This window comes from Grampus griseus, assembly GCF_964374135.1.
Source record: "Grampus griseus genome assembly, chromosome: 2".
NCBI lineage: Eukaryota > Metazoa > Chordata > Mammalia > Artiodactyla > Delphinidae > Grampus > Grampus griseus.
Window position 1 is genome coordinate 84,937,288 of NC_139018.1, and position 16,235 is coordinate 84,953,522.

General features: G+C 43.2%; 1 protein-coding gene across 1 annotated transcript in view; it reads left to right on the top strand.

Moving 5' to 3' along the window:
• RTF1 (RTF1 homolog, Paf1/RNA polymerase II complex component) overlaps window positions 1-15,952 on the top strand; it is a gene marked incomplete at its 5' end in the record, with an annotated part of 48,985 nt that extends 33,033 nt beyond the window's left edge. Inside the window, 13 exons of the mRNA XM_082649023.1 lie at window positions 637-748; window positions 6,249-6,384; window positions 6,877-7,054; window positions 8,582-8,664; window positions 9,829-9,916; window positions 10,024-10,131; window positions 10,715-10,792; window positions 11,321-11,442; window positions 11,598-11,655; window positions 12,113-12,190; window positions 12,664-12,759; window positions 13,492-13,603; window positions 13,848-15,952. Of these exons, the coding sequence (XP_082505149.1) occupies window positions 637-748; window positions 6,249-6,384; window positions 6,877-7,054; window positions 8,582-8,664; window positions 9,829-9,916; window positions 10,024-10,131; window positions 10,715-10,792; window positions 11,321-11,442; window positions 11,598-11,655; window positions 12,113-12,190; window positions 12,664-12,759; window positions 13,492-13,603; window positions 13,848-13,954 (1,356 nt within the window). The 3' untranslated portion in view covers window positions 13,955-15,952. The remainder of the gene's footprint in view (window positions 1-636; window positions 749-6,248; window positions 6,385-6,876; window positions 7,055-8,581; window positions 8,665-9,828; window positions 9,917-10,023; window positions 10,132-10,714; window positions 10,793-11,320; window positions 11,443-11,597; window positions 11,656-12,112; window positions 12,191-12,663; window positions 12,760-13,491; window positions 13,604-13,847) is intronic.
• Window positions 15,953-16,235: the final 283 nt, after the last annotated feature.

Consider the following 16,235-nt stretch of genomic DNA (forward strand, 5'->3'; position numbering starts at 1 on the left):
TCTATTTTGAGTGTGTATGTGTGTTTATATAAAAGATGGGTTTATATTAATCAGCCTAGGTCAGTTAGTGCAAGACTATTTATGTACTATCTTCATCTTATAGGTTTCATTAATCTCTGGACATATCATTTCACCATTAGCTGTGCTGTTTAACTCCATGGGAATTCTACTCAAGTCTGCATGTAAAAAGCAGCTCATTGGTGTGTGAGCACTCCTTAAGGGAAAGTTTGTAAACTTCCTGTCCTGGGTAGCTGAATCGGTTATGATGTTTACTCAGGTGTATGTCATCCTGGACTTGGTAATAAATGTAGCTGGGAAAATTAGTCATCTCTGCATTTATCACAAAAAGCTTTGTTGACAGTATTAACATATATTAGCTGTGATCTAGGGAGTCCTTCCAGAGAGTGTTTATCTTATACTTCTTAGGCTTTCTGTTTATTAGGCAGGTAAGACAAGGACTGACTTTACTGCTCTATCCTCTTTGTCCACAAGAGGATGCTCTCTCCTCTTAAGCAAATTTCAATTTCTGCAACCAATATAGATTCACATTGGAGAACTAAATGATTTTTAGGTATAGAGAATATTATCATCAGCTGTTGGTAAAAAGAGCCATCCTACATATTTTTCCCTTCCCAGGTAACATCCCATAACAAGGAACGACGTTCCAAACGGGATGAGAAACTAGATAAGAAATCTCAAGCCATGGAGGAGCTAAAAGCAGAGCGAGAAAAACGGAAGAACAGAACAGGTAGGTGGGGAAAATGTGATGGCTACTTTGTGTCTTTGATCATATGATTTAACTTCCTGATGCCAATTTTTATTTTTCCCCCTTTTTAGCTCTCTAGTATAGGCAGTTCCAAACACATACAGAGAATAGTGTAATGAAACTCCATGAACCCATCCTCCAACTTCAGCAGTCAACTCATAGCCAATCTTATTAAATATACACTGCTCTCCTCCTTTGGGTTATTTTGAAGTAAATCCCAGCATCATCATATTTCAACCATAAATATTTCAATATGTGCCTCTAAAAGATAAGGACTCCTATTTTAAATGTAACTACATAGCCATTACTATACCTAAAAAATAGTAACAAATATTTTCTCCCAATCTGTAGGTTGTCTTTTCATTTTATTTATGGTTTCCTTGGCTGTGCAAAAGCTTATAAGTCTGATTAGGTCCCATGTGTTTATTTTTGCTTTTATTTCTTCCCTTTTAAAAAATTATTTATTTGTTTATTTATTTTTGGCTGCATCAGGTCTTAGTTGTGGCATGCAGGATCTTTCATTGTGGCGTGTGGGCTTCTCTCTGGTTGTGGCGCGTGGGCTCTGTAGTTGCAACACACAGGCTCTCTAGCTGTGGCATGTAGGCTCAGTAGTTGCAGCATGCGGACTTAGTTGCCTGGTGGCATGTGGGATCTTAGTTCCCTGACCAGGGATCAAACCCACATACCCTGCATTGGAAGGTGGATTTTTAACCACTGGACCACCAGGGAAGTCCCTACTTTTATTTCTATTGCTTTGGGATACTGACCTAAGAAAACATTGGTACGATTTATGTCAGAGAATGTTTTGCCTGTGTTCTCTTCTAGGAGTTTTATGGTGTCATGTCTTATATTTAAGTCTTTAAGCCACAAAATGGTGATATTCTAATGTATCATTCTTTCTTCATTTATTATCTGGTATGCTTCTGGAAAGAGAAACTTCTCATCAGCTATTCAGTTACCACCAGGGACATTTTGTATAGGAAAGGCAGAGTAAATTCTTGCCTTTTTTTCCCCCTTTTATTTACTAGTTTTCAAAAGAATGAGATAGTTCCTTGGCAAACTCCAGATAACCAGTGAAATTTGTTTATTTTGAATATCCCTGTGAACTCATGGATTTTAACATACTTTATGGGTTTTTTTAATATAAATTTATTTATTTTTATAAATTTATTTATTTATTTTTTGGCTGCATTGGGTCTTCTTTGCTGCATGCGGGCTTTCTCTAGTTGTGAGCAGGAGCTACTCTTCGTTGCAGTGCACGGGCTTGCGGTGGCTTCTCCTGTTGCGGAGCATGGGCTCTAGGTGCACGGGCTCAGTAGTTGTGGCTTGCAGGCTCAGTAGTTGTGGTGCATGGGCTTAGTTGCTCCTCAGCATGTGGGATCTTCCCAGACCAGGGCTTGAACCCGTGTCCCCTGCATTGGCAGGCGGATTCTTAACCACTGCGCCACCAGGGAAGACCCCATACTTTATGTTTTTACTCCATTGCAATTATTATTATTATTGTTGAGACTCAAATTGTCTTATCTTCAAGCAGTTGTAGCCTGTGTCCTTTTTTTTTTTTTTTTTTTTTTTTGTAGCCTGAGTCCTTTTGATGTGAAACCCCAGTAGTCTTTAATAGCTTTCTTGCTTTCTGGATTTGGAATCAGACATTTCTCTAAGGAGCCCTGGGTTTTTTTTGGTTTTGGGTGGGGTTTTTTTTCTCATGAGAAATTGTATTTAGACACCATAGTCTAGACGCAGGAGTGCAACTGGGTTGGTTATTATTTCTAAGTCTTTTCAGTGTCCACAGCTAGGATTTTTTTTTTTTTTAAGAATTTATTTTGAGCCTCATACTGGTATGTCCATTTCAAAACCAGGATACCAAGTTTTTTTGTTTTGTTTTGATTTATAGCAACTTTCTTAAGGTATAATTAAGGTACCATACTGTTTACTCATTTAAAGTATACAAGGCAATGGCTTGTAGTATATTCACAGCTGTGTGGTAAAACTCAATGAGTTTTAAGATGTTTCATTACCCCAGAAAGAAACCCTATATCCCTTAACTGTCACCCCCCTCTACGGACCTGTTATCTCCCAGCCCTAGGCAACCACTGGTCTACTTTCTGTCACTATAGACTTGCCTATTCTGGGCATTTCATATAAATGGACTCATACAATATATGATCTCTTGTGTCTGGCTTCTTTCACGTAGCATGCTTTCTAGGTTCATCCATGTTGTAGCACGTAACAATACTTCTTTTATGTCTGAATAATATTCCATTGTATGGATATACACATTTATCCGTTCACCTTTTGAGGGACACTGGGTTGTTTCCACTTTTTGACTATTATGAATAATGCTGCTCTGAGCATTTATAGTGGAATTGTTAAAGCATATGGTAACTCTGTGTTTGACTTTTTTTTTTTTTGCGGTACGCGGGCCTCTCACTGTTGTGGCCTCTCCCGTTGCGGAGCACAGGCTCCGGACGCGCAGGCTCAGCGGCCATGGCTCACAAGCCTAGCTGCTCCGCGGCACGTGGGATCTTCCAGGACTGGGGCACGAACCCGTGTCCCCTGCATCGGCAGGCGGACTCTCAACCACTGCGCCACCAGGGAAGCCCTGTGTTTGACCTTTTGAGAAACTGCCAGGCTGTTTTCCAAGAGGCTTAACCATTTTGCATTCCCAGCAGCAACTTATGAGGGTTCCACTCTTTCCATATCCTCACTAACACTTGTCATTGTCTTTATGATTATAACCATTTCAGTGAGCATGAAGTGGTATCTTGTTGTGGTTTTGATTTGCGTTTTCCTAATGACTGGTGATGTTGAGTATCTTTTTGTATGCTTATTGGCCATTTGGATATCTTCTTTGATGAAATGTCTAGTCAAGTCCTTTGCCCATGTTTTAATCAAGTTCTTTGGTTCTTGTTGAGTTGTAAGACTTTTAAAATTATTTTGAATATTAATTCTTTATCAGAGACACGATTTACAGATATTTTCTCCCATTCTCCCATAGGTTGTCCGTTCACTCTTTAATAGTGTCATTTGATGCATAAGTTAATTTTGGTGAAGTACTGTTTGCCTTCACTTTTTTTTCTTTTGTTGCCTGTACTTTTGGTGTCACATCCAATAAATCATTGCTAAATCCAGTGTCATAAAGCTTTCCCCTGTTTCCTTTGAAGAGTTTGATAGTTTTAGCTCTTACATTTAGGTCTTTGATCCAGGGACTTCCCTGGTGGTTCAGTAGTTAAGACTCCACGCTGCCAGTGTTGGGAACCCGGATTTGATCCCTGGTCAGGGAACTAGATCCCGTATGCCGCAACGAAGATCCTGCATGTGGCAACGAAGATCCCATGTGCCACAACTAAGACCTGGCGCAACCAAAAGAAAAGAAAAAAAATTATCTTTGATCCATTTGAGTTAATTTTTGTATACAGTGTAAGGTTAGAGTCCACTTTTGTTTGTTTTTTTTTGGCATGTGGGATATCCAGTTTTCCCAGCACAAGTTTGTTTTCGGTTTTTTTGTTTTGTTTTCTTTTTTAATATTTATTTATTTATTTGGCTGCATTGGGTCTTAGTTGCGGCACACAGGGTCTTCGTTGCCATGTGCAGTATCTTCGTTGTAGCATGAGAGATCTTTAGTTGCGGCATGGAGGCTTCTTAGTTGAGGCATGTGGGGTATAGTTCCCTGACCAGGGATCAAACCCGGGGCCCCTCCATTGGGAGCACGGAGTCATAGCACTGGACCACCAGGGAAGTACCACAGCACAAGTTTGTTTTTTGTTTTTCTTTTGTTTTTTATAAATTTATTTATTTTTGGCTGCACTGGGTCTTTGTTGCTGTGTGCGGGCTTTATCTAGTTGTGGCGAGCGGGGGCTACTCTTCATTGCAGTGCGTGGACTTCTCATCGCGGTGGCTTCTCTTGTTGCGGAGCACGGACTCTAGGTGCGTGGGCTTTAGTAGTTGTGGCACGCAGGCTCAGTAGTTGTGGCTCACAGGCTCTAGAGCACAGGCTCAGTAGTTGTGGCGCACGGGCTTAGTTGCTCCACGGTATGTGGGATCTTCCCGGACCAGGGATTGAACCCATGTCCCCTGCATTGGCAGGCAGATTCTTAACCACTGTGCCACAAGGGAAATCCTCCCACCCCAGCACAAGTTTTTGAAATGACTGTCATTTCCCTATTGATTGGCCTTGACAGCCTTGTTGGGAATCTTCTGACCATATATGCAAGGGTTTATTTCTGGGCTCTCTATTTCATTGGTCTGTATGTCTGTCTTTTGAATGACTATGTTTTAAAGTCACTTGTTGGGAGTTCCCTGGTTGTCTAGTGGTTAGGATTCAGCGCTTTAACTGCCGTGGCCTGGGTTCAATCCCTGACCAGGGGAATGAGATCTTACAAGCCCCACAGTCAAAAAAAAAAACCAACACAAAACACTTGTTATAGTTGTTTTTTGTGTGGTTGTGCCATCAAATGAGTACTTTGTTTTATTTTGCTTGTGATCTGTAGAGATGACTTATTGTTCTGTTCTATGATGATACACGATGCAAGGTTCCAAAGTCAAATCTACTAAGCAAGGTATATTCAGAGAAATTTAGCATCTATAGCCTTCTCTTTCACCCCTTGCCTCCCTCCCATAGTAGATGACCACTTAAAAAATTTTTTTATATCCTTCCTTTTTATTTTTTAAACAAAAGGACACAGATTCACCCTCCATCTTAGATTAATGTTAGTGCATTATACACACTTCTCTCTGCCTTGCTTTTTTCACTTAACCATATACTCTAAAGATAACTCCTTAGTTTTTATGTTAAGCAATGGTTAGTAGATTATCTGTTTTTGTAAATAATTTTAGTGGAATACAATGATGCCCATTTTTTCATAATTGTGACTACTTTCTGTCTACAGTAGCAAAGTTGAGTAGTTGATACAGTGACCATATAATGCCTATCCTAAAAATATTTATGTGTTCATTTAAAACATTTTCTGACTCAGGATGCAGTGTAAGGCTCGGCTCTTTCCTTTTTTTACAGCTGCAGCGTAGTTCATTGGGTGGATGTGCTAGAGGTGATTCAGCCACTCCCCTTTGTGGACATTTGGGTTGTTTTCAGTCTCCTGCTATTACAAATAGTACTGTAAACTCAAAGTAAGTTTTTCCTGAAAGACTCTCTGAAGACATCTTAAGTTTATCCCCAATTTTCCTGCCAATCTTCAAGTGCCTTGAGAGATATAAAAGACAGCTGTCAGTAGAGTTGGTGACCCTTTTTGCCCACTTAGTGACAGTCTTCCAGCCCTTTTTTTTTTTTGTCTACCGCGGCTTGACATTCGGTGTGACTTAAACTTTCTGGTTAACATACCTGTTAACACAAGTAATCACAAACCAGGCCAGAGAGGATGGAGCTGTCTATTGAGTCCTTTTCCATGTTCCAGTTCTTTTTCAGGGATGAAAGATGTTTCAGCTTCTTATTGAGAGAATCTAGGTAAACATTTCCTCTTTTTTTAAGCTGAGCTCCTCGCCAAGAAACAGCCATTAAAAACCAGTGAGGTGTACTCTGACGATGAGGAGGAGGAGGAAGATGACAAGTCCAGTGAAAAGTCAGACCGCTCATCCCGAACATCGTCATCTGATGAAGAAGAGGAGTAAGCTGTGTACATTTTGGTCTAGTAGTCAGGATAGGTGGTTCTTTGGGGAAAGGTTTAGTGTAGTTTCCAAATTTCCCCTGTTCGGGTGACGAACTTTGGTTTGGTTCCGTACCCTGAATTGCCAAGCTGGGTTCCCCAGCACACCAGCCTAAACATATACTTCTGCTGTTGGCTCTTAGCCTGTACCCCTGCACATTTTATCATGGCCAGGCGGGTAGGAGCTGCCTTCATGTCACCCTCAGATTGGCCAGGAGCTTCCATTAGTTTTCCTAGTCTGATAGGTTATCTGGGATGGCAGCCTCATTTGAGACAGTTCACACTACTGGTTAGGAATAGGATTCTAGTCCCACTTTCCTGTTGCTTCATTTATTTCTCCTACTGTATGAAATCACACATACTTCAGTTAAGTTTTAAGAAGTTGGTATTATTTATTTACCTTGATCTGTTTTTATGATGCACATTTTTCCCAGTGTCCTTTGTTCCTCACAGGAAAGAAGAGATCCCTCCAAAATCACAACCGGTCTCCTTACCAGAGGAACTGAATCGGGTTCGATTATCACGGCATAAGCTGGAACGTTGGTGTCACATGCCCTTCTTTGCTAAAACTGTCACAGGATGTTTTGTACGGATTGGCATTGGAAACCACAACAGCAAACCAGTTTACCGGGTTAGTATTTCTTTCCTTGGACAATTGTCCATGTTTTATGTTTTAAATATAATGATTCTTAGCTAGGAGTAGGAACTACTGAACAAATCTGTCACTTTTCCCATTTGATGGGAAAATAGACTCCAATTGAGATGCCCTTAGAGCAGTGACAGTCTGAGCCAACCAGAGATCTATTGTGACCTGCTGCCAGGAGGAGTACTTGGAGCCCAAGGGTTTAGATTTAGAACAATTTTCTCTATCCTCCTTTCATGTAGATGTGAGAAGGCAGACACTTAACGAAGTATTTTTCAAGAGTTATGTAATCTGGAAGATTTGTTCATTTGAAAAATAAATAAATGAAAAATTTCCATGTTACATACTAAGTGACTTCTGGAACAAGGAGTTATATTGAGGTTTGAAAAATGACGAACAGGGACTTCTCTGGTGGCACAGTGGTTAAGAATCCGCCTGCCAGCATGGGGGACGCGGGTTCGAGCCCTGGTCCGGGAAGATTCCGTATGCCATGGAGCAACTAAGCCCGTGCGCCACAACTACTGAGCTTGCACTCTAGAGCCTGCAAGCCACAACTACTGAGCCTGTGAGCCACAACTACTGAGCCCGTGCACCTAGAGCCTGTGCTCCACTACAAGAGAAGCCACCGCAGTGAGAAGCCTGCGCACCACAATGAAGAGTAGCCCCTGCTCTCCGCAACTAGAGAAGAGCCCATGCGCAGCAACGAAGACCCAATGCAGCCAAAAATTAATTTTTTTTTTTTAAAAAAAAGAATCTGCCTGCCAATGGAGGGGACACGGGTTTGAGCCCTAGTCCGGGAAGATCCCACATGCTGTGGAGCAACTAAGCCTGTGCACCACCACAACTACTGAAGCCTGTGCTCCACACAAAGAGAAGCCATCGCCATGAGAAGCCCTCGCACCTCAACGAAGAGTAGACCCCACTTGCTGCAACTAGGAAAAGACCACACGCAGCAACAAAGACCTGATGCAGCCAAAAATAAATTAATTAATTTTTTTAAAAAAACCCTCCAACCTAATAGAGATTATCTTGTGAGTTCCAGCTCTGCTTCTGTGGTCTAGATGACTAGAACATAGCTGTTTGATTTTTTGTTTGTTTGTTTTGTTCTGGGTTGTTTGGTTTTAACGTGTTTTGCCTCCTTCTGTGAGGACCAGGGGCCATGTCATGTCTCAGAAACCTTGGCAACAGAAACAGACCTCACGGTCTTCACACTTGATTGATAAAACTGACCTCTGAAATCCAGGTGCACCCCTTAGTAAGGTAGAATTAAGTTGGAGGGGAAGCTTCCAACACCCCACCAGGCTAACTGCCTCCTCACCTGGCGCTTGCTTAACTCTGGGCACAGGTGCCTGGCCGTCTGAGTTCTAAGCCCGAGAAAGATGCCCAGAACACCTGGCAGCTGTGGGCTTCTCTCAGTGCGGGGTCACTCATCTGCACTCATGCAGATGGAGCCAGAGGGTGGGGTGGAGAGCTCTGAAAGAGTCTGTTGTGATTGGTGTCTCTGTCCTCACTTAGGTTGCTGAAATCACGGGTGTAGTGGAAACCGCCAAAGTTTACCAGCTTGGTGGCACCAGAACAAACAAAGGGCTACAGCTACGGTAGGAGAGGTGCTTCCGTGGCAGCTTCTGCTCCCGTGCAAACAGGCACTGCCTGTTGCGGCTGTTATTCACTCCCAGTGTGATGTTTCTTGTTACAGTAATACTGTTTGTGTTATCCCCGCAGGGGACTTGGAGGGAAACTTGTATTCTGCCTTTGCCTATAGGGAAAGTAGGATATATCTCTCTCATAGGGGAAGTCAGGGATATGGAGCAGTGGGACACATAGAAGGAAAATGTCAGATTGCGAGACCCCCTCCTCCCAGAATCCTGCAGGCATTCCTCGGTGAGCATGGTCAGGAGGCTTGCTTCTGGTCCTGGCTCCATCACTAACTAACTTGATCTTTCACAAGCCAGGTTACCTTTTTGGACTTGGTTTCTGCTTCAATAGCATGATATTGACTGAATGCTGGCTACATGTCACAGTTCTATGCATCAGGATAGAAGCGAGAACAAAATACACACACAAATCCCTATCCTCTTGGAGCCTGAAAATTCTAAAGGCCCTATATGGGAAGCAATAGAAATAGCTTGCCAGGTGACTGCAAATAGTGGGTCATAGACAAGGCTCTGCCATGGCCTTACTTGGCCTCTCTGGTCTCTCTGTTCCCTTCTCCCATTCCCGTCATTTCTCCTGGACTGTTTGAAAAGAGCCAGTTGGTGTGGGCAGCAGCCATGACGTGCTGAAAGTGACTATCTCTGGGAGGATGACACTGACTCACGTGGCCAGCACAGGAGTCAGTAGAACGGCAGTGTTCTTTCTAGGGATAGAGCTTCCTTGTCATTCAGATATCTATGTAATATTTCATATTCTTGATGCCAGTTGATTGTGATGGATTTTATTGTAAATGGACTTTTGAAGCACTGGCCAAATCCACTTGTTTCCGGGGCTCACTTTGATTTTTAGTCCCTGCTGCCCGTTAGAACAACCTGGGAGGGGCTTTTTGTGTGTACAATTTCAGTGCCTGGTTCCTACTCCCAGAGATTCTGATTCAGTTGATCTAGAGTGGTGCTTTGGCACTAGAAGTTTTGTAAATATTCCTAGATGATTCTAAAGGGTAGCTATGATGGAAACCCACAGAGACAGGTGGTGTACAGTCTGGTGGGGTTGCTCTTCTGGCGCTGCAGTCAACATACCCATTCCTGAAGCTGCTCTTTTTTGTGTAGGCACGGCAGTGACCAGCGAGTGTTCCGCCTAGAGTTTGTCTCAAACCAGGAGTTTACTGAAAGCGAATTCATGAAGTGGAAAGAAGCGGTAAGTGGACAGACAGCACCTCCCTAGCAGTTGTTGATGAAAACACTGAGAGAGCCTCTTTCCAAAACCCTTTATCATAAATAACCTTTTATCATGTTTTGGTCCAGATGTTCTCTGCTGGCATGCAGTTGCCCACTCTAGATGAAATCAATAAGAAGGAATTATCTATTAAAGAAGCTCTTAATTATAAATTCAATGACCAGGACATTGAAGAGGTAAGAAACCTGGTACCCCAGAGTCCGGAGGCTCATCAAGAACCAGTGTTAGAGAAGATCATGCCTTTCTTTTCTTTCCTGTATCTTGACATTTTTGGCTCTGCTACTGTTGCGTGAGAAAGAGGGAATACTAATATCGCTACCTTATTATTTATAGTTCATCAAGATTTTCTCCGTACATTCTCACTTGAAGTCATAGACTAAGGAAGTGTATTCAGGGTTCAGGAATCTGTATTCTTCTTCTAGGCTTGGTCCTTTAAGAGTTTTCTTTTTCCAAAACATTTTGGTAAAATTCCTTGATCTTTGTTCGCTTGGACAGTGGCTAGCCTGACAGTACAAGGTCCTTGGGCTGCTGCTGTTTATTGGTGCATGTTTCTTCCCACTATCCCAGAAGAATCTCCGTGACCCCGGAAGCAGCATAGCATCCCTTGGAATGAACTCGCTCTCTCTGTGGGGCATGGCATTGCTATAGGAAGAGCAGCCCCCGTTTAACTAGCTGCTTACCTCCAAAATGGGCTCACCTATCTTGCCTACAGAACTAATTTAGAAATACCTCACTGCTGGTATCTCCTCTCTGGTACAGATTGTAAAAGAGAAAGAAAGATTCAGGAAAGCTCCACCCAACTATGCTATGAAGAAAACGCAGCTCCTAAAGGAAAAGGTGAGGACTTGTGCTTGAACCTCTCTCCCTGTCCTGTAAGGAGATGTGGAAATCAAACTTGTTCACCGTCTTTCAAGTTAGTAGTGGCAGGATTGGGAGAAAATGCTGGGCTCAAAGGTAAGCAACAGTGCTTTCCTGGCACCTGGGCAGCATCCTTTGGCTGTTTTCCTTTCTATAAATTGAAACTGATCTTGCTTGTTCCATTTTCCTCACTTTCTAGTCACTTTAGTTTCGTGTGTAATAAGATAGACCCCAGGGTACTATCAGCACTGGGTCTGAACAGACGAATGATATTGCCAAGCCCAGCTGCGGTGGGTGGTTTTCCGTTCTTCACATCAGGGTGGGGTGAGCCTTGTTAGGCTGAGTTAGCCATGTGGGGCCTGGGTTCTACGGTGTTTGTTTTCAGTACTCTTTCACACCTCCTGTCATTTGTTCATCATGTGAGGTATCTTGCCTGTGCTGGAAGTAATGGGACACTTAATATAGAGCCAGTCATAGCCAGAATCTCACATGTCTCTCTATGTGCAGGCCATGGCTGAGGACCTGGGGGATCAGGACAAGGCCAAACAAATCCAAGACCAGCTGAACGAGCTGGAGGAACGAGCAGAGGCCCTGGACCGCCAGCGGACCAAGAACATATCTGCGATCAGGTGTGTTACAGATCCTTGGTCCACAATTATCAGGCGAGCCTGTGGCCTTGTACGCACTGTGCCCCAGTGGCTCCACGTATCTCTGGGGTGAGGACTCAGTGGTCCCCTCCCTCCTTTCACAGCCCACTGACTCATGCCTCTTACTCACCCCACAGTTACATCAACCAGCGGAACCGGGAGTGGAACATTGTGGAGTCTGAGAAGGCCCTTGTGGTGAGTAAGACAACTTTATCTGGATCACTGAAAATAATTTTAATTAATAAAACAATATGTAATAAAACAATATGTAATCTTTTCTGTATCTTGCTTGAGTTTATCTTTCAATTATTGAAGTAACGTGTACACTTAACACACACATAGTTTCTCTGTAGGCACACATACAAGCACATAAGTTATGAATTTATAATAAAAAGCAGCAGTCTTCTACCCTGTCTTATCCCTCCCCATCTTTAGATTCTACTCCATGCGTATTCATTTTTATCAGTTTCCAGTCTTTTTCTTTTGGTTGTTGCCCCCATAATCTGCTCTGGTGTTCTTAAAGGGAAAAGGACGATAGACAGCCTTTGACTTTTTTTAGGACCTTGCAGACTGTTATTTATATGTAAGCTTACGATGAATGAGAGGCGGGGGGCAGGAGATACAGTTCTGTAATACATGCTCTCTGTTTCAGGCTGAAAGTCACAACATGAAAAACCAACAGATGGATCCTTTTACCAGGCGACAGTGTAAACCTACCATCGTTTCTAATGTGAGTGCCTAGAGAGGACGTTTTTAGTCAGGACCTAGATTCTGGGACATAAAATGAATTCCATTAGGAGATTAATAAAGAAGTTAAAAATAATATTGTCTTAGTGGGATTTGCTTGCCTCAAACTCTTGGGTCTGGATACTTCCTTTTTTTATCTTACTCTAGGACATACAGGTAGTGAAAACCTGGCATGGATTTGTAGAAACCTATGGACTAACCGCCTATGCCAGGGCAGGTTTACCAGTGCAGCAGAGGTGAGGAATGTGTAGGCTGAAGCGCCTAGCTAGGGCCCGTCTGGGCTGGGCTTCAAAGCTTTTAATTGCCCCTTTTTGCAGTGTGGAGGAAAACCCCACTGATCTGCTGATGGGCCCACTGTGGTGCCTGTGATGTTAGTGGTGGTAGGTGGGACAGAAGCTGGTGGTAGGACTGTGTGAGTGTTGAACAATCTCTAAAATAACTTGCATTGTCTCTCAGTCCAGAGACCCGGCTGTTCAAGCTGCCATATTGGCCCAACTGAACGCAAAATACGGTTCTGGAGTGTTACCAGATGCTCCAAAGGAAATGAGCAAGGCAAGTATACTACTGGAGCTCGGCCGCTGGTCCGGACACCAGAGGCACTTCCTGGGTCGGGTTTGATTGTCCCCACCTGGAGGAACGTGGCGTCCCACTTGCAGTCCTTTCTCCGTCCTCATTATTTACAAATGTAATAAACAACTACTGAATTCTGGTCAGATGACCTAAATTCTAAACCCAACACCACTACTTAATGATGTCCTTGACTACGGCTTTAGGCAACTGACCTCTAGCCCTCTAATCCACATTTTCTCATATGTAAAGTGCGGGTAATATTATATACCCTGCTTATTTAACTCATAGGACAATTAGAAGGGGTAGTTGACGTGTAAGGATGAGGCAGTTGTAAAAGTGAAAGTTCTTTGAAAACTAAAATATTAAACCAAGAGAAACTGCCCGTTTAGAAGCCATTTTCTGCCTTTTCCTGAGGAGCCCAAACTGTTCCAGGAATTCCTAAAACCTTGGGTCAGAGATGGCTTGTTGTCTTAAGCCCACCCTTTCTCCCTCACACCACAGACATGAGCCTTCCCTTCCCTCTCCTCTTTTAGGCTCAGAAAAGAAACTTCTTTATGGCCTCTCCTGTCCTCCCTCTGAGAGAAGGAATCAGAAAAGGGCCTTAGTAGGAAGATCTAATGCACTCGAGCAGGAGCCTTTACTGTTAGTGGTCACTGCTTCTTGAAGTCCACTTGCATTTATACTTTGTAATTACTTTTTCTCTTCACATTGCAGGGTCAGGGAAAGGATAAAGATTTGAATTCTAAGTCAGCCAGTGACCTCTCAGAAGACTTGTTCAAAGTACATGATTTCGACGTGAAGATTGATTTACAAGTTCCCAGCTCAGGTAGGTGAAGGTGCAGATTGGTGATGAGCAAGGACCACGTGGCTCCATGGCTCTGAGCCAGCAAGGAGGCCTGATTTTAGGGAAGAAATGGGGGTGTCTGCTTACCAGTATTTATGGAGACCAGAGTAAGACAGGCTGCAGGTCTGTTTTGAGAGGGAACAGGGACAATAAGGAAGGCTACCTGAAGGAGTGAAGCACAAGACCAAAGGACCTCAGATGCCGATTTGCCTCTTCTTTCCCATAGAGTCAAAGGCTTTGGCCATCACCTCCAAGGCTCCGCCAGCCAAGGATGGAGCTCCAAGGAGATCTCTGAACTTGGAAGACTACAAAAAACGACGAGGGCTTATTTGAGCGCACCCAGCCTGCTGCTTCTGACCCTGCATGCCCCATCACGGTGCCCCACCTTTCCTCTTTTCCTTTGATTTGCCCTCACTGGGCTGGAGCAGCAGTAGAACTGGGAAGAGACTCTAAACTGCCAGTCATCTGTAATATAAACCATTTGCTGTATAGACTTCCCTTGTCTGCAACATCTCCCACCAACCCCCCAGGCCCCACCCAGTGTGAACCTGGGCTCTCTTGGGCTTTATCCATGTCTTTAGATTTGTGTTTGCCTTTTTTTTTTTTAAAAAAAAACCAGCACAATTCATTGGCCACTCTGCACGCATTCAGTGTTACCGTGGAGCTGGGATTCTTGCTGGAGCCCCTGGCGGTGATAGCAGCAGCACTGGGCAGCCTCCTCTATGGACTGCCTTGGACCCAACCATTGAACATTTGGCACCTGACCCTCTGGAGGGAGTGGGGACTGGGCACCTGCAGTCCTCCTTCTTCTCTACTCATCTTTCTCTTCTTCCCATCTCTGTGGAAGAAGGATTTTCAAAACCAGTTTAGTTTCCAAAAAGTGTACATTTGTGGGGAGGGAGGGGGGTCTATTTGAGAGAGAGTGTGTATGTGTGTATGTGTCTGTAAGTGTGTGGATTTTTTATCATTTTTTAAAAATGCAGTACTCTTTGTATCAGTCTGTCATGGGTCTATAGCTGTTTCAGATTTTTTTCAGCTGTACTTGAGCATCTGAAACTGCAAGAAAGAAACTCATTAAATGTGATTCTTCTTACTAAACAGGCCTGACTGCTGTAGCTGTGTAACTTCCCCTCCCCCACCTCCTCTTCCCCATCACCTCCCCCACCTTGGAGAAATCTCCCCAGTTTGGCCCCTGCCCTGTCGGCTGTGTCCTGGCAGGTGGGAGGGAAGCCCACAGCCAGGTACCAGGGAGGGCAGTGCAGGTGTCTTGCTCAGCCCATGTGTATAGCCCACAGCTTCCTGGCTGAGTGTAGAGTGTGTCTGTTCTCCACCCCATGTACTTGTCTCTTCTTAGTGATTCTGTTTTGCCATTTCAGCAAGAATAATATTTTGTTCTGTTTTTTAAGAGAAAGTATTCAACATGAATGTGGAGAGAACGAACACAAAGATTTAGGTTGCAAATGTTACAAGCATGTGCAGTTTTGTGTGTGTGTATACATATATATATGGTAAGCATATATATTGTTGTGCAGCTAGGGTGAAGCCAGCAAAGAAGTATGTATGTCTTTATGAAATGTTTGCAAAGAGATAAGCTGACTGCTTGATAATCATTCTCAGGTGTAAAGCTCCAAGTGTAAATAAAAGTGGCATTTAACAGATCTTTTCAGAACAAAGTACAGCTGACTATATAAAACAAGAACTAAGATAAAGGAACAGCTGAGAGCTTCTGATTCCCACAAGAGGGAGAGGCATCTCAAAGCCCTGCTTTGTATTTCTTCACCCTACTTTCTATAAGAAAGTGGGATGATGGGAAATCATGGAGTTAAGTTGTTTTTAAACATAAAAATGAACTTGGTAACTCTTCCGGGTTTAGTAGAGCCTCAGTGTTGCTTTAACTTAGTTTATACTTTTTTTATTTAAAAAAAAGAAAAAAGCAGCAATCGATGGTTTTTAAAAAGAATTGTGTCTGTAAAATTGATAAATATGACTGTAACACAGCTATGTGGTGGCTGTGACACAGTTTGGTTGGGCAAAGGAATGGTAATGGACTCATTAAAATCATATATACTTGAATAGTCCATTGACCGAAACTCTTTATAGACTATTGTGTAAATGTGGAATCACAGACTGTTAAACATTGCCTGGACTCCAGCAGAGTCCTGGAAGCTGCTGGGACCTCTTCTATAGTGACAAACTTGGACTTTTTTTTTTTTTTTTCTGGTTTTAAAGACATGAAATTATAGAATCCATATAATTTGCTGGAGTCATTCTGATCCACCATGTAGATCTGTATTTAGTATCATTTGGATTTGGAGAAGTGTCGGTTACATTATGGCTGTGTAATAAAATTTTTATTAAAACTACATCACACTGTAGCCATTTTGCCCCTACCTCCCCACATGCAGCTAATGAAACTTGCGTTCTGAGACACCAAAACACAGCAGGGAGCAAAGCCAACCAAAGAAGACAGAATGTTAACTTGTCACCTGAGTAGCCTACTTGGTGATTGGAGTCAAGACCGAGGGCTTGTCTGCAGTCTCAGCTGAGGCAGGACCTCTGAACTGAGATCTGGTCCAGGCATTGGCTTTATCCCACCAGCTGGGCTTCTAGGTGG